This window comes from Daldinia decipiens (genome assembly GCF_022478715.1).
Source record: "Daldinia decipiens strain CBS 113046 unplaced genomic scaffold F4813scaffold_1, whole genome shotgun sequence".
In the NCBI taxonomy this organism is placed as follows: Eukaryota; Fungi; Ascomycota; class Sordariomycetes; order Xylariales; family Hypoxylaceae; genus Daldinia; species Daldinia decipiens.
Genome location: NW_026054544.1, coordinates 805,218 through 825,813, shown reverse-complemented (window position 1 = coordinate 825,813; position 20,596 = coordinate 805,218). Strand labels below are relative to the sequence as shown.

Below are 20,596 nucleotides of genomic sequence, written 5' to 3'. Positions count from 1 at the left end.
TTACACCCTGAAATCTATCCCGAGTCCGAAGGGGCGCCGAGTCTTGCACGAGTCTTGCACCATCCCGACAAAAGAGTGGACACGCTTGGGAGATGTGGCGTAAGCCCTGAAACGATTAATGGAATACACGACGCGGGAAAGGCGGATAGATGGTCTAGGATCTAACTAGGATCTAAGGGAGTGCTATAAGGTGATGTCGCTGCAGGAGAGAGTCACGACTTGGCTCGCTTTCGCTTCTTAACCCTTTTTTCCGGTCGGATCATGTATGGTCACGTATGAATAACTTATGAACACATGCACTAGATTAAACAGGCATAATATTGATCTGCGGGTGAGGCTTCGGTCGCCGTCGAGTGGGTAAAAGTGTGGTGAGTATTGCACGCCTCGTCGGGTCTTGTCCCGGAGATCAGCACGGAGTTTAGGACTGCGGTTATACGGATCGGCCATATGTTTATACTGCGTGAACAAGTCACAAGACCTCTCTGTCCAAGCCAAGCCGGAGGCCGTAACACCTCAGTGAGACAAGAGAGAGAGCCGCCTTCCGCTAGGCATATACTGGAAATATGTTGTGTGTATATACTTGGACGCATTAAGTTCATAGAATGCACGAGATGAGCTCAACCCACCTATTAGCAGCATGGGCCCCTTTTAACTGTTGTGAGGGATGAGCAAGGTTTAACCACCACTTTAGCTGCATAGAAATTCGAATGTAATTCAAACGCACGGAGTATGGAGTATGGAGTATAGGGTGTGTATAGGGAGTGGAAGCTAGAGGCTGGCTGTAGCTGTACTTAGACAAACGCCCAAACAAATAAGGCGTCAATCTATCACGTATCTATCTATCTATCGAGTATGCGGGAAGGAATTAAAGTCTAAAACAAGGTGTCAGTATTGTTGCAACTAGCGGCAACTGATCATAAACGAACGTTGTACTGGAGTAACCTCAAACCTTACGAGGGAGCGCCAGAGATATCGAGGCCGAGCTAGTTGGATATTTCCCGAAGCCAAGGCTTTTTTCGTCTACTCAACCTCTGCCTTGTACCTCAGGCCTCTGGTGGGACGTGAGAATTGTATACTTACAGTCAAGCCGATAGGAATTCGCGGGAATGAGGGGGGAGCTAAGAAGAAAGGAATAGTACAGACGATGACAACAACCCGGATTATACCACGCGAATACCTAAGAATAGATTTAATGCAAAGTGAGTCGTAATCTTCTGATGGGATACCAGGGACGCGGAATACACAGAGCACGGAACACGTATAGTTAGGGCGGCCCGACAGTTTGGTTATGCTATTGACTGAAAGGACTACTATGTAAACGGCGAATCACGATTAGCAGGAGGACTAATAAGAGGTAGCTTTCCTAATTAGGAAAATTCCTCCAGAATGTGCCCCAGTGTATTAAGGTCTGTGACCAATCTCTTTTTGATTCTTGTTTCTCATATGAAAGTCATTAAAAAACTGGCTGTTTCTGATTTGCTGCGCCCAGATTGACGTTAACCTAGTACTATGATGATGATCAGGAGCTGATTGTTAAACATAAATCTCATCTCTACTCATCTCTTATCTTATAAGTTATGAGATCCCTCGAACGCGCCAGGCTGATATGTGTTCAACATCGCGAGGATCTACTTTGGCAGTGAGATTGGGATGTATCCAAGTAAATATAGTTGTACGCACGCGGTTAAGCACGATATTGCGCAAACTATATGTATACATGGGTACCTATGTATACTTGGCACATTGTAAGTACTGTTGCATGCATACATATAAGCACACTTACATACCTTACATATGTAGATGTCGGGTTCTTTAATCTATGCAGCATGTAGCTTGACGTAGGAAAGGAAGAGAACCGTGGCAATATATAAACGTGGCGAGAAGGAAAGTGAGGTTGTTTACATGATTATTTGCACATGCTTCATATTACCTACGTTAAAAATGGACGGTAAAAAGAAAGCGAAGAGAATAAACCTCCAAGATGCTCAATATTACGCAGGTCTGTAACGGTCCGTTAAATGGATATTGATGGTTAGCGAACTTGACTCGAGTTTATTTCGTGGAGATTCGTGGAGATTCGTAGAGGTGGGAAGCGAGATTCTTTGTGGACGCGAACAAAAAGTCCTAGTTACACTTTAAGATTTCCCGAATAGCAGCTAAACACCGACGCTTCGATACAGCTGAGAGGGCTGATGCATGATAGAGGCGCAGAATAGGACCAACTAGGACCAATTGGGAGTGTTACTTAACGTGCGCGTTCATCTTATCAATAAGCCGGGGGGTTAAAAGAGTTAAAAGGTCGTGCATGTGTATGTGTGTATGTGTGTATGTGTGTACCTATGTGTGTATATGTGTGAGTGAGTATGCGTATGGTGTATGTATGTGTATGTGTATATGTGTGTCATGTACGTGTGCCATGATTGGTGTGGTATGTATATATGTTCAGCTTGTTGTTACGTACTTTACTGTTACTTTACTATTTCGTCGTGAACAACACTAGGTTAGGTACTGCTAGTTGCTGTAATAGTTTTACTACGTTTAAAAGTAGCTGGTTATAGGATAGAAAAAATAAAAGATAAACAATAAAAGATAAAAATAAAAACTAAAAAATAAAAATAAAAACGCCAATGACAGCTATTGTACGAAGTACTAACCTGGTTTATTATATTCATTTCGTAATACTAATTCTCAAGAAAAGCCCAGAAATCTATAGTAGGGAAAAAGGATGATGCCGAGAAACGAAAAATACAATAAAACCAAACAAGTACCTAACCAGGTCCCCGTTGCTACTACATATCAGGGTTTGCTTCGGCCCTTGGACGCGCAGATCTTTGCTGCACGTCTCGGTACTAGGAACCCTGTATGCAACCACGAGGTTGGATCTTACATACTCCCAGCTCGACCACCACATAGTACAGCTTTCCCGAATCCACCAAGCCTGGAACGGTCCCTCAACCACTTGCAATCGCAATCGCGCGAGTAGGGCGAATTACTATAGGCGAACGATCATAGGTGATCGTAGGTGTGGGTTTTCCTTCTTGTATCTTTCGCTCGCTTACATTTCATGCGCCAACCTTTGGATGACAGCCTAGGTAAATGACCCCTAGCGCCATCATACCCTTCACCCAACCGCCTGTCAAAAACAAAAAGACAAAAAAACAAACCAAAAAAGTGCCCGACTTCGAGTGATTCCCCTCGAATAGGCATCTAGAACCACCTGAGAGCTTAGGTACCAAACAGCGATGCGAAAGACTACCGTCGTGGCTAATCGAATCCTTGTCGACCTTGATGTCCCTTTCGAGCTGGCTCCTACGTTGAAGATAATGCCATATCTGTCCCACGCTCTGCTAACTCTGCTAACTCTGCTAACCATTGCCGCTTATACCTGTATAAGGTATGCCTAACGTATACATAACGTGTATAGGCACATAGGAACGATGTGCGGATTTGGTGCAAGCTTTGGCTAGTGCCGCAGGACCTTAACGTCTACTTTCTATTGCTACCGGGTCTTGGTGGTGTCCGTCTCCTTGGGAGAGATAGATCGGGTTACAGCGCTCCCAGTAAGCTAATGTAAACTTAGAGGCTCGCATTAGCTTGGGAAAAACATCTTTTCCTTTTACTCTGACTACGTGTTAGTTAACACCGCAAGATTCGTTTTGCTGTCTCTGCTGTCTCCAGGACGATGTCTGTGTTTCTTGCTCGCGCACATCATCGTTATATTGCCCCCGCCATCCCAGGGACAGGGGTTATAGCTCTCGAGCTGTATTGTACCTGGATATAAGTATTTGATGGCGGCTGAAAATGTCTAGGCTAGGCCCGGGCATTTAATTGTGTGCCACAAACCCCCCCCGTGTCTAAGATACTTGCTTCCCTTTGTACATCCAAATCTCCTTCCCGGGTGGTAGGGATTGGTGCTGGGAAGACCAGGAAGATTAACAGAGCTGCATCGCCTGGTCCACTGGTGATCCACTGGTCCACATACACTTGCACTTATACACTTATATTCACACTTTGTACCCTCTACTTCCCCATTGTTACATGGGTAAGCTTCTTGTACCCTCGTGTCTTGCTGATAGACCCGAGATGGATAACCTTTTCTCTCTCGCTCTCATATTTAGAAAGCCATGATCCGGATAAGTCTGATTCATACACATTCGATGTAATTTCTGCGTACATGTATTGTTTGACTGCGTACGGTACATATCGTTAGAATTCATTTATTCTTCTAACATATATCCAATCTCACCTTTCCCTTCCCCTGCATCCCCTTCACCTTGATACCTTAGTGTCTAGCCGTTTGTATTCTCTCCCTCCTCTTGTATAGACGAGCCTTCCTGTTTTTGCTTTTATTTTTCACTTTACCTACGACTACTACTTGGGTAGAAGATTTATAAGTCTCTGGGAGTCTTGCGGGTGTTCACATCCTTGATATGAGCGAGGCTAGACCAAGATAATCATCTTGATCTCACCTGACCTGAACTACCACGATGGTGTTTTGTGCATACTGCGGAAAGAGCTTTACGCGCAAGGAGCATCTAGAGAGACATATTCCAAGTCGTAAGTGATGCTCATTTGCTCTAGAGACTAGTGAAACTGACGCCCGGTGCCATAGACACAAACGTAAAACCGCACAGATGCAGTGCGTGCCAACTGTCCTTCGCCCGAAGGTTTGCTCTTTGACCCTGCGTCTACATATTCAACTATATACTCATCGAACTACTACAGGGACTTATTACAAAGGCATCACTCCACATATCATGAGGCCCGAGATCCCATGGAACCTCTCCCGGGTGGTGTTCCTACGGTAGCAGGACGAACACCCATTGCGTGCCTTAACTGTGCGCAAGCTAAGACGGGTTGCGACAAGAGAGTTCCATGCGCACGGTGCGCTGACAAGAATCTCGAATGTCAAGCGCGATTTGCGCGACGTTCTTCGAAAGCCGCCTTGAGGGCAGCTCAAGCAACGGCTGCTATGAGTAGTACTCAAAACCAGATCACAATACCGCCGCAACCTTCACCAACAACGCCAGCCACGACAGTTAATCCTGCCTTCATGGATATAGACAAAAGTGTGGTCAAACCGGATCCGTCAATAAAAACCTCCATGTCACCCGAAAATAGCTGTAATGCTATGACAATCGACCCACGAATACAACAACATGAGAGTCCCGCCAAGAAAAACTCCCCGGCGAATTCTCAAATGAGCTCTGACGATTTCCCATCTCCTCACCCAAGAGTAGAGGGTCTTGATGACTTTCTTCACTTGGGCAACGATTTTATACCACAAGAACCGAATTATCAAGACATGCTGGTCTGGTCTGAATACCCCCTAGACCTCGACATGTATACCAGCAATATGCCTCTCACTCATGCCGACGTCCCAATGCCCACTTTCAACGAACTTAGCGATATTTCATCTAATTCAGAACAAATGAGCTCCTCTAGAGGCTCTATACATACGAGAAGCACCAGCATAATGTCTACGGGGGATTTTGAGTCCGCTATTAAATCAGTTGATATGACCTTGAATACCCCCACCGATACTATGATACCCGAATTCGAAGTTGTCATCGCGGCTGAGGCTGCTTGGCCCCTGGCTCGGTGCAATCCACCTATATACTCAAATACGTGTCCGAGAACAGCTATCGTTCACTTAGAATGTTTGGAACAAAAGTCGCGACAAGAGGGCACCTGGAGTGCCCTGGAGCAATATCTAGAGCAAGTCGACTGGGATGCTACCGACATGGCTTCGGTCATCCCCATGACCTCTCGCACTCGTGATAACATGCTCGCAATAACGCAGACATTCCTTCACAAGGCCCTTGAGATTCATCGCGGAGGGGTTAATAGCCCAGTCAAGAGCTATACAAGTTCAAGGCTGATGAGCTTCTTAGTTCTTCCGCCTTCAAAAATCTTGGAGTATTTCCTCCGCTCATACGTTCGAAATTTATCTTTCTTCTACTCGCTAGTCTCGGCCGGCTGCGTAGATCCCAATGAGATGCTTCAGAATAACCAGGCGGCGGCGCTTCTAGTCCTGCTCATGATCGCGCAGGGCGCCTCCGCTGTCCCTACGGCAGAAGCAAGGGCTCTCTCAGCTGGTCTGATCGAGACTTGCCGCATCTCGCTTTTCGACATAATCGAGAAGGACATCGAGATGTGCGCCGACCCCACCGCGCTTCGATGCGCCCTGCTCTTCACGCTCCTCGGAGCCTGGAGCGGAGATAAGTGGCTTATGGACATAGCCATGGGTCAACGCGGGATGTATCTCTCGGTGAGCATCCAATAATGCAGTCTCCCATCTTACACAGCTTCATGTCTCTAACCGAAATATCATGCAGATGCTAAAGCACGCCGGAATGTTCGAATCTCAGCCGTCCATGATTCCCACGTTCAGTAGCTCCACCAATGCCGAGCTCCAATGGCGCTCATGGCTACACCGGGAATCCCAAAATAGGTATGTTACTTACACCACCGCATCCGGTATTTCAACCAATAGTCTTATGCAGTACGCTGATCTCTTTCGATAGGCTGGTGTATAATTTTGTCATGGTGGACCAAGAGCTTAGCTTGTTCCATGATACGGCACCAATGCTGTCAACCAGCGAGCTCTGCGCCCCCTTACCTGGTCCCGAGCTACTATGGATGTCGGCCAACGCTGACCAATGGGTCGCTGCCGTACAATCCATCTACGGCTGTACTGCAAACGTTAATCCCCAGCTTCTCACCACACCCCCCTCGCTCACCCCCTCGCTCTACGATCTGTTTCAGGATCTCCTAAACGATAACTTGTCAAGGAGGCAGGGTAGCCTGACGCCACATCAATTACGTCTTTTGCTACACCCTCTCCAGTCCTGCTTATACCACATCACACAGATGCTGTCATGCTTGTCGGATGTCATGGGTACACGACGCGTGGGTAACAGGACTGGCATAAAATCATCCTTCGAATCCCGTCGCGACGAAACCCAGGTACTGCTCCAAAAGTGGTACGAGCTGACCATCACCTACTACAAGGCGAACCCGACATGTGCGACCAGCAAGACTAATCTGGTGCTCTACCACCTAATCTCCCTCAACGCGATTACAAATTTCCCGGAAATAGAGAGGCTGGCCCGGCGCGAAGGATTCGACGGCTCTTACTGGGAGCTGTCCCTGCGCCACAAGCGCTGCATATCCCAGCGCGAAGAGGCCATCTTCCATTGCGGCCAGGTGTTCCGGCTGCTGCGGTCGATGCCGCGGGACCGGCGGCCTAGCTGGTGGAGCGCGGGCGTCTACCGCGCGACGCTGATCCTCTGGACCGACAGCGTGTCGCGGCTCGACCCTAACTTCCAGAAGCGCGACGAGTCGGGGCCCCCGGTACCCATCGACCAAGTGACGCCCGAGGACCCCGCCGTCATCACTTACCTGTGGAACGGCGACGGCGTGCCGGTGTTAACGCACCAGCGCGACGGCACGAGGGCCAGCCTCGAGAAGCCGGGCGACGTGCTCGAGTACGCCGTCAAGACCCTCGAGGACGGCGTCAGCTCCCGGTTTACCGACGGCGTCAGGCGGAAACTCGTGACGCTGAGCGGTAACTGGCAAACTGACGGGCTTACCGGCGCGGGTGCCACCGTGCAGGCATCTACCACGAATTTATGTTGACACAGCTAGCCTAGCTGTGTATCTTGTCTTCTCTCTTCACAGTATTGCTCTACGATATACCGGGGGCTTTTTTTTTTTTTTTTTTTTTTCGCCGGGGTTTCTTTTTTTCTAATCCCAACGTCTTAAGATGGATAGTTACGCAACGCAACACAACAGAACACAACATATAACACACATATTCCTAGGTACACATTACATCATGGAGCGCGGCGGGGGAACATGGAATCAAATCAGAGATAAAGGGGCATAGCGCAAACTAGGTACATCAGCGCTGGCACATATACCCACGAGAGCAGGACAGGACAGGACAGGACAGGAAACGAAAGGAATATCGGGCGTGGGGAAAGGCGGGCTAAGATGATGATGACCATGATGCTTACCGGCTTCGCGTCGTGGCAGTGACGTTAAAGTAAAGGCGGGGAGGAAAGGCATGGCATCCTAGGCGTTCGGAAGGGGGATCGGATCTCTTGCTTGACTTGGGCGGCCAGACGGGCGGAAGTGGGACGATCAGTCAATACAGACAAACAGACAGACAGACGGGCACTGGCGATTGCTTACGGTGGTTGGGACTAGGCTCAGGATAACATGTCAGATTCAGATACAGGGGAGGGGGCAAGGGGGCTAGTTATCTTGCCTTGTCTATCTGTGTATATTCGCCCCCGGTCAGGGACGGGCGGGAAGGGGTTCTCGGCGCGTACGGTATGGTACGGTACGGTAGGGATTGGATATGCAGTTGCTTGCTTGTCATGCTTGTCTTGTCTGCTTGCTTGGTTGAACTTGGAATAGACAGCCGATTTTTTTCTTCTGCTTCTTCTTCTTTTGGCTTCTTCGCCTTCCTTCCCGACCTCATCTTATCTATCTTACTTCTTACTGCGTACGCGTGCGTGCATGGGAGCAAGCATGTCATTCACGGCAGCCTACGACGACTGCGGGAATTTCTTTCTTACGCTTGTCATTACTTTATTTTAGCATTATACATACCTACATGCATTTACATACGTACGTACCTACATTAGTATTTACATGTAGCATTATTACTTAACTACCTAGGTACCCAACTTACCTTGTCTATTACACATCTTACAAATCTCCATTTCTATCTTTGGGCTTCCCATATGTTCTTTTACCTTAGGTAATATGTGATCTTCTTCTTCTTTTTCTTCTCCTGCATATCTTACCTTAAAGCAAGTACAGTCTCATATGAGGTATACGAGGTCTAGTATAACCTAGATAAACCCGAGAAGGGCGCATTATTAAGCTAGATACCTAGACGCTACACCTTGACCACGGTGGGAGAGGTCGATCTTGACTTACCAACGCGAACACGGCGTCAGCCTTCCATCGATCATTAATCAATCTTACTTCTACGGCACGCTGCGGGCATGCGGTATAGCATCGCTGTCCCGTTCTATCTTGTCCTGTATGTATGTATGTATGTATGTATGTATGTATGTATGTATGTACCTTGCTCTGCTTCGGCCTCGCTTCCTATGTGGGAGTCCTTCTCCAGTATCTCCGCGATTCCCCGCCCGCCAATCTCCCATTCCCCCTCGTCCCCATAGTTTCTTCGATGTACCAATATATCTAGGTATCTATCTGCCATAGCTAATCTCCCGTCAAATTCTCGCGTCTGCGTGGCGCCGGCGAGATACCTAGTAGAGCAGAGCAGGGCAAGGCCAGGGTATCTCGCCTAATTGCGCCGAAGCTAGAACGAGCTGTGATGTGGCGGACGCCACGACACACCTTTCCGAAGCGCGCTGCGGGTATGATTCGAGAAGGGGGACACGGCAGCTGCGCGTTAATCAACGGCGGACCAAGCCACAATTGCCCGTCTGGGGGTCTTGGTGCGCCCACGCCCACGCCCGCGCCCACGTATTCCGTATATCTCGTATTATAGGCGCGTACCCGTTCTCGTGCCTAGACAGATAGATTAACTAGCCCTTAGTTCCTTTGCTAGTCTGTATCTACCTACGTGTGTGTGGGTGTGTGGGTGGGTGGGTGGGTGGATGGAAAGTATACGGCTCGGAATCGAACCGGACGGCTGATACCCCCTTTCGCCCACGGTAGCCTTCCGGGTCGCCGGCACGGCCGACGATGCTAGCGCTGCTGGTTACCGCCTATAGCGTGGGTCTACATGTTGTAGATGTGGTATATGTACATATACGCATACAGGTCAAATATGCACGTGTGGTCAGCATCTACCCAGCCTATCGAACCATCTCTTCCAGTGTTCGTTTCGTTTGTAGTGTCGTTATCTCCGCTGTTAGCTTTTCTTCGTTATTGCCAGTGTGGTTGAAAGGTGAGCTGACCTCAGCCCCCTTATTCGGAATACATGTCGCAGGGACTCTTCCCCGCCGTTCTCAGGCCTTCTGTAGCGTTCTTGCGTGTATATGTGTGTCAGACTATCACCGACAATTAGCGTATACCGTGTCTGATGATAATAGCGTATATCGATGCCGGTAGTTGGTTCCGATATCTTAAGTTACATCCGTGACGGGTTACATGGTATCGCAAGTAAGTAATATGCAGCCAAGTCTTGTTACAGATCCGTAACAGCTCGGAAGAATTTAGCCCACCCCTCGTACCCAGGCTGAGGACATCGGTTACATCTACATGTGTCCTTCAACGCACTTGCTACTTTAGTATAAGTTAAGAGGCGTGCTATTGTTGGAGTTACGTATAAATATCTGGCTTATTAACTCCTAATTAAGTTATATTATAAGCTTCGAATATTCTGGCCCTCATTCTTTGCTCGGGGAAATACGCATGTAAGCAAAACAATCCTAGGCCCCGGGATGCTGGAGTTCGGATTAGACTATCTTCCTAGTGCTTAGATCAGTCCGGGAGAGAGCGGATACTACCTATTCTGATATGAACAGTACTGTGTACAACACCGATATTAACCCCCACGAGCTGTGAGATGTCATACATGAATGTAGCATGATAGTTATCATGTAAAGTGACAGAGGGAGGGGTTTTTCGACACGTATCGTGAAGTCAGTCTGCTAGGTTCTCTTGTTCTATTACTAAGGATCGACAACATCGGGTATACCTTTTCTCGTGAATGACGACGGATAAACTTGGCACATCCTTTTAAAACGTGAAAATGGCAACCTTTATAGAAGCTATTACCAATTCAGTATATAACTGGCATATATATGTCCCCTAACCTAGTGTCCTTATTCAATCCCTGTCTCCCATCATCTAGGGTAAGGAGAAACAAGGACAAGGATTATAGAGGGGTAGCAATTCGGATTCGGATCTTTACCTAATGAGTATTGGTTACCGAGGCAAAAGTCCAATGCGGCTATGAGCTTAAACCGATCTCAATTCATCGTCATCGTGAGTTTTTACAGGAAGAGGTCTAAAAGATGGCCGTGGTGGCGGTTGGCGACAATGGATAGTAATAACTAAATATGCTGTTCCTTCCCGCCAATCATACAGAAGTCCTTTGCATAGGTAGTCCTCCTTCTGTGCCTAGACTACCCAGACTTTGCCAAATCGTTCAAGCATGATGTGGTGTTGTATTGTTAGCAGTATTATTAGTATTGTTTGCTGCCTTACTAACAGTTGCAATTCGCTAGCTCCTTATTCTGACCCGAGCCATTTCTCTCTCGCCCCGGTAAACTGGCAAAGGAATATCGCGAACCACGTGGTTCCGTTAGAAACGATCCGGGATCCTTAAATACGGGGGATGATTATGCGATCGCGCCAGCCAAGTTTAACTCTTTCGCCATCATCAACTTCCCCTCTTCCTTTGTGGCTTCACACCGTTTATGGCGCTTCAGTCAAACTCCTCCAATAATAAGGGGGCATTAAGACACACTCTCATTCGACCGTAAGTGTGTATGGTGATAACTGAAACGAGCTTGAGAATGCGTACCTGTCAGGTCATAATATAACTCAAGTTAAGCATTCTTCTATCAGTTGAAAGTTGAAACTATTTCGCATTGGGTATGGTTTGATGAGTGTTCCTCCCCTACACCTTCGACGACACCTATGTTCCGATCGCCAAGCACTTCGTTGGAACGTTGGGCTTGGTCGAATGTGTCTTCGCTCCTAAACAAGTTGCTAACAAGATAAATCCTCAGAAATCAATATTACTCATTCTGGATCATCCAGACCCCTCAATATTGCTACTTACCATTCATTCGGATGTCTTGAATATAAACCAAAGTAGGTATTCCAACAAAGGTATTTGATGTCTCGCTTCTCGCTTCTCGCTTCTCGCCAATACTACTATGCCCGGAAGTCCGATGGGGGTGTAACTTCAGTCCTCGGACAAGCCTTAGCTACCTAGGTACCTATAGCCACGTAAGCCAAGTACCTCCCTAAAGACGAGTTGTCGGCTAAACTTTCAGTAGATAGAGGCTATCAACACGGCAATCTTCACTCAGTTGAGACCTCATCAGCTGGCGTCGACTGCTTCCCTCAACAACTGTGGTCATTCCTTTAATATATTTCAATATGCGTTAGCCGGGCTCACTTCACCTAATGAGGCCTAATCGACCCGCGTATCGCGAACTTGAAGCGGTCACTGGGTCAGTCTCAATAGCATCTCCGTATCCTGCCTCTAGAATCTTCGTGGAGGTCCGTAATATGTAAAAGGAGTCTTGGGGAGCGGAGAGGGAAGCGTAACATCACATGACATGACATGGCACAAGGGGTAATGTCTTGGACATAGACATGTATTTCACCTTCTAAAGGTCAGGTAAGTTATATTGGCATATCAAAGAATTCATCATGAAGACATGCTGGATTGGTGGTTGATCAACCTCTCCGAGTCTTCCTCGCGCTTCGCGAGATGAGCATATACCGAGGTTACTAATATACTCTAATCTAGGTAGGAGCATAGTAGTATACATGCTCACCAGAGCGTTGGTAATAATTCCCCTGTTAATATCCGGGCACTTCCCCATCTTCCTTATAAGATACATAGTAGAATCATACCTATAGTAAGTAGAATATCCGGGTCTTCTCAACCTCTAGTAAAACCTCCTGTCTCTTACCGCATCCCTAGATTCCAAAGAACGTCCCTGTGTCCGTCCGTCCGCCCCGTGAACTCCGCTCCCGTCCGCCACGATCTTGTCCGTTATTGTACGGATCTGGCTGCTTCCCCCCGGATTGGCGTAGCACAATCAGCGCTTCGGAGCTCCTTGGGGTTCAGTCTGCTATAAGACAACGCGAATAACAGTACTTGAAACTAAAACCCACACGTCATCACCCCCTCCTCCCGCTCGTCTCATCTCATTCACTACCATTGTTTCTTCGTCTTTGATTAGATTTCGAAAGAGCTCCCTCCCTTTTCTCTCATTTATATACTCTACGCTTATTAGTCATTATAAAGACCTTGCTTGCATAATTCAATTGATTTCACCATCATGCCTTCCGCCGGTCCAATGAGCAACCAGGTCAAGCCCCTAGCCGGCAAAGTTGCCCTCATTACCGGCTCTGGGCGCGGCATCGGTAGGGGCATTGCCCTAGAGCTGGGTCTGCGCGGTGCTTCCATCGTTGTCAACTACGGGCGCAGCTCGAGCTCCGCCGAGTCCGTTGTCAAGGAGCTAGCTGAGCTAGGCTCGAAGGCGGTTGCAATCCAAGCCGACATCTCGAAGCCGGCGGAGGTGGTCACCCTGTTCGAGAAGGCCGTCGCGCACTTCGGCGGCATCGACTACGTCATCTCGAACTCGGGCATGGAGGTATGGTCCGAGGAGACGGACGTGACACCGGAGCTCTTCGACCAGGTGTTCAACCTGAACACGCGGGGGCAGTTCTTCGTCGCGCAGCAGGGACTCAAACATGCGCGTGAGGGCGGGCGCATCGTGCTCACGTCCTCGATCGCCGCGCAGATGGCCGGCGTGCCCAATCACGCCTTGTACGCTGGCTCTAAGGCTGCCGTTGAGGGTTTCACGCGCGCCTTCGCTGTCGACTGTGGCAAGAAGCGCATCACCTGTAACGCCATCGCCCCTGGTGGCATCCAGACCGACATGTTCGACGAGAACAGCTGGCACTACGTTCCCGGTGGCTTCAAGGGCATGCCCATCGACAAAATCAAGGAGGGTCTCGCTAGTATGTGTCCACTGGGGCGGGTTGGTGTCCCAGCCGACATCGGTAAGGCCGTCTACTGCCTTATTAGCGACGAAGGCGAATGGATCAACGGTGAGTTAGCTTCATTTTTCTCTTCTTTTTCAGATCCTTCCGCCACACTTACCCTATTCTTGTACCATGCTGACCGTTTGTAGGCCAAGTCATCCGTGCTTCGGGTGGTGGCACTTAGACAATGTAATTGCCCCCTTTGGTCTCCAGTATGACGCCTCAAAGCTCACCGCGCTATCTGGGCGAAAATAAGTCATCCCACAAGTAGAATGGCAGTTGTGGTAAATAGAAAGCGTTGCAAATATGGGATTTGAACTGGTAGCATTTATCTCACATGTAGGGGATATGACTCAGTTTGACGAATCTGAGAGGAATAGACTATTATACCATCACTCTCACGCCCATAGCTGCTGCGCTTTTCTTGTTTACGCATTTTCCCATAACCTATGTGACTAAAGTAATGTCCAATAGCATGCTACCTACGGAGATATCACGGCGAGATGAGCTATAACGGTACTCAAATCTTGCATTTTCCCCCGAAAACAATATTTGCAGCTCCAGCGATTGATGGGATATCCAGTTTAAATCCGGAGGGTGGTAATACAGCCCATATATGTGATCTATGGGTTTGGAAGTAACTATTGTATACCTACTTAAGTAAGTATTTAATACCAATCACGGTTTTCGTCAGCACCCGTACCAAAATTGATGTTTATACATAGGTACGTATCCGTTACGCTAGGTATTGGGTTTAAGTTGTACGGATTATATGTTACCTATACGCCGCAAAGCTAATATGATCGAGGCGGTAAGATAGGAAATTTTACTGACAATACCAACATCCCGGACCATAATCTCCAGGTTAAAAGACAGATTCGCGATCTAGTTCATAAGCGAGCAAAGCAAACATCGAATGAGGACTCAAACGCAACGTGGTTGACATACTAATCAACACGCCAAGATAAAATGTGTTGTTTTCCGTTCGTTCCGTTTGTGCTTTTACAAAGTTGTTCTCGATCTGTAAGGTTAGGTGATTAAGATGACGATTAAGTGATGAAAAGGTGGGTTATAGCGAAATGAAGCTATCCACACGTAAGATGGACGAGTTTCCTATGAGTTTGCTTCTCGTTGCCTAGGTAGGTATCTAGGTCGTTTATTCCGTTTATTTCCGAAGGGTATTCCGAGCGAATGAGGCTGAAGTGAGGTGAGATGGCTGACGTGAAGTTAAGACCGAAGAGCCGATTTTCATGTAAGTTACCTGGCCCTGGTACCTAGCTTAACATGTGTAAGCTAAAGTGATACATTTCGTAAGGTAAGACGGTTATTGGCGCGCGATGCAGGTCTTATCATAACGTAACGGTTCGGTCTCGCATCGACTTACTTTGTGTGACCCAGACAATTCCACTTTTTAGATGACTTCATAGGAGATTGAGAAGTGTCTTTAGTCTGTGCTCTATTTTCTTGAAGAATACTACCCTGAGATTTTGGGCGCTGGTGTTGGAGTGAGAAGATATGGAGAAGTCTAAGTATGCATATCCTTATGAGTGGGCGGTATTTGGTGCCACTTGAAACGTATGGAATAGATAATATAATGTGTACGATAGGTATTTGATGGCTTAAATTCTGGAGCAGTGATAGCTGTATGGTGTGTTGTATAGCAAGAGTGGCAACTGTGACTCGGTAAGTAAGCCGTATAGAATGTTGCTAGAAGATTGATATGAGTATGGGGTAAGGCGGAAGAGGGGCTCATGGCGCCAGCGCCGTGCGGATACAGTGGCATAAAAATGCATAAAAGAGGCGAAGGAAGAAGGGAATGAAGGAAGGGTATCGCGAGCCCCCCTGTGGGTTGAATAGGAGGTACAGAGGATTCGGTGCTCGAATGATTGTCATCCAGGCGGTTATGAGGAATCAATGTCCCACAAAGAGGTAATTTCATGTTTACTCGTGCCTTTTGACGTGGGCCCTTACCCAAATCTTAGAAGGGTCTTATAGACACTGCTAGGGATAAATCCGACTCTTCCTGATAACAGTAGTCGAATATTTCTTTGTAAACATTTCGCTTACCACATAAAGAGCGAATCAGGACAAATTCTGCGATATAGTTATGACCCGTGATGTATCTTGTTGGCTTGGTGTGTTACGGGCCGCTTCATACGCGGCCAATAAGATGACACGAGTAGACGAGTCGTTGCGGGTTTCCTATTAAAGCCTGTCCAAGATCTCGATTAATAACGCGCTCACCATCCTGCCTTAGTAAGGCGTTCTCAACACCACTGATCCCCAGATCAATCGCATACTGCCTTGAGATAAAGACTTCGGTATTACAGGGCTAGGGACTGATCCAAGCTTATATTTTCATAAATAATATCAAAATTTTGTTCGAACATAGCTGACTAGATAAGCCTAGGTATGCGTTATTTTCGTTAAACGAGTGGTCGAATGGGCTTACACAAAAGCTCATACCTTTTGATGATACTCGTTCGCAGATCAACAATTCAAAATTAAGACATTACCTAAACGTCCTATCGACAGACTCTAGTTAAAGAAGTAAATGGGTCGATTTTGTAATGTTGTATGGAAGCTGAGAGCTAAGGGTCGGGGGCCATGAGCCGTTTAGAACGAAGCTACTTGGACATTCTGCCCCTGCAACGAATAGGTTGGGATACGGCAATCAACCTCTGATGGGGCTGGGGGTGACCACACACTATACCTATGCCATATAATAGTCCGGGTACATTTCTGACGCTAGACTATTTCTCATAAGTAGAACATGCTTATACCGTTGGAGTGACGTTAGGATGGGTAATACTCGTCTACTAACAGCGTGTACAGAGACTGATAAGCCTAAGCTTCAGTCATAGACCGATAGAGGAGGCGTTAGGAGGCTTGCTGAGAGAAGGGCTAGATTGGTATGGTGGTGTGAGAGACTATCCGATTTGACGGCATGCACAACAGCAAACAAATGTAGGAGGACATCGACCCGAGGTAGCTAAGGAGCCAAGCTGATTCTTCGTATGAGTGCTTAGTTCTCTCGAAACGAATTTTACATTTACAGTAGAGCTATTCGAAGCTACGAGAAATCCAACAGCCAAGGATGAGATATTTGTTAGCAGACGGGAGGCTGTGCAGTTGTATAGCCTCAATCGATAAGTGAGCCGATAGGCTAAAAAAGGCCAGTTCATCCCATCTTGGAATTCGGGCTTCGAAGGTACCACAGTGAACAAGAGCGTTTCATGCGTAACTAAGAAGCCATATCGTGCTGCGTATCCTGCACAGTAGTATTCTAGGTTAGATTAGTATAAGCTTGTAAAATTTAGTGCTGCAACGTTGGAACTTGTTCTAGGTAGTTAACCACTAGAAGATACCAGATATGTGGCAGACGAAGCGCTATTGGTCTAGAGCTTTCCACCTTGTCGAAACGTGGTATGCCTGACCGGTGTGAGATTAACCCATGGAACTAGGGTCGCATTGCAGATGTCAGCCGGCGAACCGATTGAAGTGGCCTAGAAGCTGCTCAAAATTCGAAACCGCTGTCTGTGGGGGTACCACGACAAGAGGTCGGGCACTTTACAGGCTCGGCCTGTTTCACATCATTCGTCATTTGCTCGGGAGCGGTAGTCTAAGAGTGCAGGAAACTAGTCATATTCAGACGCGGATCGAGGGCATTCCGCAAGCGTCATTCTAGACCATTCGTAAGTCTAATTAGGCCATGTAATAGCCTTTAATTTCTCGCTTAAGGTGACTCGCTCTGCATACGTAGTGTTTTCGTTTCTTAGTTTGCTAGTTATCTCGCACAAACATCGTTCGTGAGACCCGCGTTAGGCACCTACCATAGAAAGTGGTGTACGAAACAGTCCCAAAAGACGCCTAACGATGGCATTGATTCGTATATGGCGAAGAAACACGTTTCCGCTGAAAGTATGTATTATAATATACTTTTATCGGCTTTCTTGGTCCAGTCATGTGCCATAATTTGAGGGGCAGTGAGGATCTGGCGATCCTTCACGATGGGATCTTCAACTCCCATACGGTCGGGCTAGATTATGACATGGTCCATGATCCTGTGGGCGTGGATGTATATGCGTAGGAACTGTGAGAAATTTCAGCTAGCTTATGTGGCTAAGAGGTCTCGTATCTGATTTAATAGAATGTGAAATGCGGAATGTGGAATATTATTATAAGTGGAAGTTTTGGTGATGTGAGTAAACTAAAACTAACTTAAATGATGCTCTCCAAGATCTACATGTACCTATGTGCCCGAGTTTACGAGGGATATTGTCTTGGGGACCTTTTTTCGAAAGAGGAAGTTCGTCCGTGCGGCGCTTTTTAAGTGTTTTGATTCGGTGCATCCCCGAAATAAGTGGAATTAGCCACGTGCTTTTCCAAATCCCCACTTTCATCTTTTTCTCGAAATACGTACCTATCTTTATAAAAGCCTAGGTTCGAATCCCACACGTTTTCCCTTTCCCTTTTCCTTTTTTTATTTTTTTATTTTTATTTTTATTTTTATTTTTGCAAAGGTCGATATTTGAGGTTCCCCGGCAGCACCATATTACCTTCGAAAACTCGGGCTATTGTGGCGCACCGCAGGGGTGCCCTCATGTACATGATTAGCGGATTACCTGTCTTACCTAATACGAAACTAGTTAGACTGCCAACTTTAAGATAAAGTTTAGAAGGGTTGCAGCGGGGTAAGGACCGCTTAGTACGATCGTACAAGGGTTTGATCTTAAGTTAGGTACATGGACCATGTATTGGGTACGGATTACATATGTCCATCTATATGCATTTATACCGCGGAGTATGTTAGTCTTCTTGTATTAATTATGTTTAGTTAACTATATGTACTAAGAAGCCTTAGGTAGTTATTGTTTATATATCTCATGTTTTTTTTTGTAAAGAACCAAAGTATTTAACTACTACCTATCATTTAAGATTTCTAATGGCTTATTGCCTAAGGTTACTTAATAAAGAATTTCCTAAATAAGTTCGAGCCTAATTCCGTTAAGATGATATTTCCCTCACAGTTCATAAGCTTAAACTAGCCCCAATATCGGCTTAACTACCTAGGTACCTACCTAGCTAATACAATAATTCCTTACTGCGCACGTGGAAATTACAAGCATAAAGGTTCCTTAACACATGTAGCTAAATTATATCGACATCTAGGTACCTAATGTATTCCCACCAGTCGGGTTAAAAGCGTCTTGAATCTTGTACAATATGGGCAATCATGATATTTTCATGACTAATTGGCTTGTGACTATTGTCTTGGGTTACAAATCTTAAAGTACCTCCTAAGAGAATCTTGTGGGATACATGGGCAGCTGTTCAGCCAGATGCGCCTTGAATGCAACTTCGCCAGGCCAAGCTTTAAAACGCAGCAGTGGCTGGGATCTAGTTTGCGTGATCGACCACAATGTTGCCTTTTTGATAAAAGGTGCGTAGACGGGAAGGAAATAAACGGCACCTTAAGGCTACACTATGTTATAACAGGTTAGAAGTCCTCTCGAGCTGAGATATCGCGCCAGAGTGGCTTAACGCCTTAAATTATGGTATACGGTATAAATACTCTGTGCTACACTTTGTTTAGTATCAGATCATGTATGGAATTATTCTAAGAATAAGCATAGTACTAAGCAGAGCAACGGAGAGCGCGGATCTTCGTATCCACTTACACATTACATGTAGTTCACAGTAAATGTTATTGCGCTGGCAACTTGGCTCCAGAGTAATCAAGCACAATGACGCGAGCCAATGGCAGAAAATGGAGTTTTGCCTTTGTAGTCCGAATCCTGGGGTTCTCTTCGCGGATTACTGCTCAATAAAACCCCCACATATCGAAAGTTACATCACGTCATTTATCAATTATAACTAAAAGGTCATATAAACGACGATCTGTTAGTAGGTAGCACAATCTCGTTGGGTTTGTAAGTTTATGAACTTTTTTTGCTAGATCCGTAGTGTTTTTATATAAAAAGCAATCTGCTTATAAATCTCTCTCTCTCTATATATATACCTAGGTAGGTAAGTACCTAACCTAACTTAAAGTATGCAGCTATAGTTGAGCCCGTTGAAATTGCCAACCAATACTAGAGAGGGTCTTGCTTATTAGTTCTAAGACATTGGTGATCTACATCCCGCGCTTAGATCCGCCGCAGTAAGATCCTACTTGGCACGCCAAAGAGAATTCGTGTGTTGAAAGTGATGGCTGCGAGGAGTGTGTGGAAAATAACTGATGCTACCCAGGTGACATGGAATAAGGTAACATTCGATGGCAACGCAGCTCACGAGACCCTAACCTAGCAAACGATTACCTTCGACTCGATGTGGGGAACGATAACTTAAAAGCTTTATATGTCGGCACTTTCTGCATGTCTTGTCATTGATCCCTGATTTATAAACAACCACCAAATGATGCTTGAAAACGATGCAAGTCTTAGTTGTCTAGACTAACAAAATGATTGCCCTGATAGCGGCAAATAACCGGTTGCACAAAAAAATGGCGGTGTGGAATTCTGGACTCAATGCTTGAATTACAAGTTCAAGTTTCTTTCTATCAAAATGTAGATCTTGAACGAAATATTTATCGTTGTCGTGTATCATAATGATACATAGTACGCCTCTGAGGGGATCAAAGGAAAATAGTTTGATGCTCACGGTCACAGCAAACCTCCCCTCCACAATCATCGTAACCGTCCCATCATAACGCCGCCCACCTTTCCAAAACAAACCACCGTCCAAATGCTAAATCGTATTTCGAGGTGATAGCTTAACTTTTCCTATCAATCATCCAAGATCCCGTGTGTACCATACTCCTGGTGAGAAAAGAACGGGCGATTCCGACCCGGACACTATCCGC

The 20,596-nt window shown here is 46.5% G+C and overlaps 4 protein-coding genes across 4 annotated transcripts; all 4 read left to right on the top strand.

The window, feature by feature from the left end:
* Positions 1-4,332: 4,332 nt before the first annotated feature.
* On the top strand, positions 4,333-7,754 carry F4813DRAFT_10129 (uncharacterized protein). Its single transcript, XM_049238394.1, has 5 exons — positions 4,333-4,557; positions 4,613-4,667; positions 4,726-6,271; positions 6,339-6,454; positions 6,528-7,754. Exons 1-5 carry the CDS (start codon positions 4,488-4,490, stop codon positions 7,639-7,641), a joined length of 2,901 nt encoding a protein of 966 aa, XP_049104738.1. The 5' UTR covers positions 4,333-4,487; the 3' UTR covers positions 7,642-7,754.
* F4813DRAFT_341885 (uncharacterized protein) lies at positions 7,709-8,739 on the top strand. The gene has a single exon (XM_049241335.1). It carries the CDS (start codon positions 8,343-8,345, stop codon positions 8,655-8,657), a length of 315 nt encoding a protein of 104 aa, XP_049104737.1. The 5' UTR covers positions 7,709-8,342; the 3' UTR covers positions 8,658-8,739.
* Positions 8,740-9,642: 903 nt separating this feature from the next.
* On the top strand, positions 9,643-10,766 carry F4813DRAFT_341883 (uncharacterized protein). The gene has a single exon (XM_049241334.1). It carries the CDS (start codon positions 9,736-9,738, stop codon positions 10,102-10,104), a length of 369 nt encoding a protein of 122 aa, XP_049104736.1. The 5' UTR covers positions 9,643-9,735; the 3' UTR covers positions 10,105-10,766.
* Positions 10,767-12,800: 2,034 nt separating this feature from the next.
* Positions 12,801-14,439, top strand: F4813DRAFT_10010 (putative versicolorin reductase). Its single transcript, XM_049238385.1, has 3 exons — positions 12,801-13,797; positions 13,881-13,920; positions 13,988-14,439. Exons 1-2 carry the CDS (start codon positions 13,023-13,025, stop codon positions 13,913-13,915), a joined length of 810 nt encoding a protein of 269 aa, XP_049104735.1. The 5' UTR covers positions 12,801-13,022; the 3' UTR covers positions 13,916-13,920; positions 13,988-14,439.
* The last annotated feature ends 6,157 nt before the right edge of the window (positions 14,440-20,596 follow it).

What these genes read in the sequence shown, in the direction of transcription:
- F4813DRAFT_10129 (XM_049238394.1), top strand. Translation starts at nt 4,488, where the DNA reads ATGGTGTTTTGTGCATACTGCGGAAAGAGCTTTACGCGCAAGGAGCAT. An exon ending in AGAGAGACATATTCCAAGTC is followed by an intron (nt 4,558 to 4,612) that starts GTAAGTGATGCT and finishes CCGGTGCCATAG; the next exon opens with ACACAAACGTAAAACCGCAC. An exon ending in CAACTGTCCTTCGCCCGAAG is followed by an intron (nt 4,668 to 4,725) that starts GTTTGCTCTTTG and finishes GAACTACTACAG; the next exon opens with GGACTTATTACAAAGGCATC.
- F4813DRAFT_341885 (XM_049241335.1), top strand. Translation starts at nt 8,343, where the DNA reads ATGGTACGGTACGGTAGGGATTGGATATGCAGTTGCTTGCTTGTCATG.
- F4813DRAFT_341883 (XM_049241334.1), top strand. Translation starts at nt 9,736, where the DNA reads ATGCTAGCGCTGCTGGTTACCGCCTATAGCGTGGGTCTACATGTTGTA.
- F4813DRAFT_10010 (XM_049238385.1), top strand. Translation starts at nt 13,023, where the DNA reads ATGCCTTCCGCCGGTCCAATGAGCAACCAGGTCAAGCCCCTAGCCGGC. An exon ending in CGAAGGCGAATGGATCAACG is followed by an intron (nt 13,798 to 13,880) that starts GTGAGTTAGCTT and finishes GACCGTTTGTAG; the next exon opens with GCCAAGTCATCCGTGCTTCG.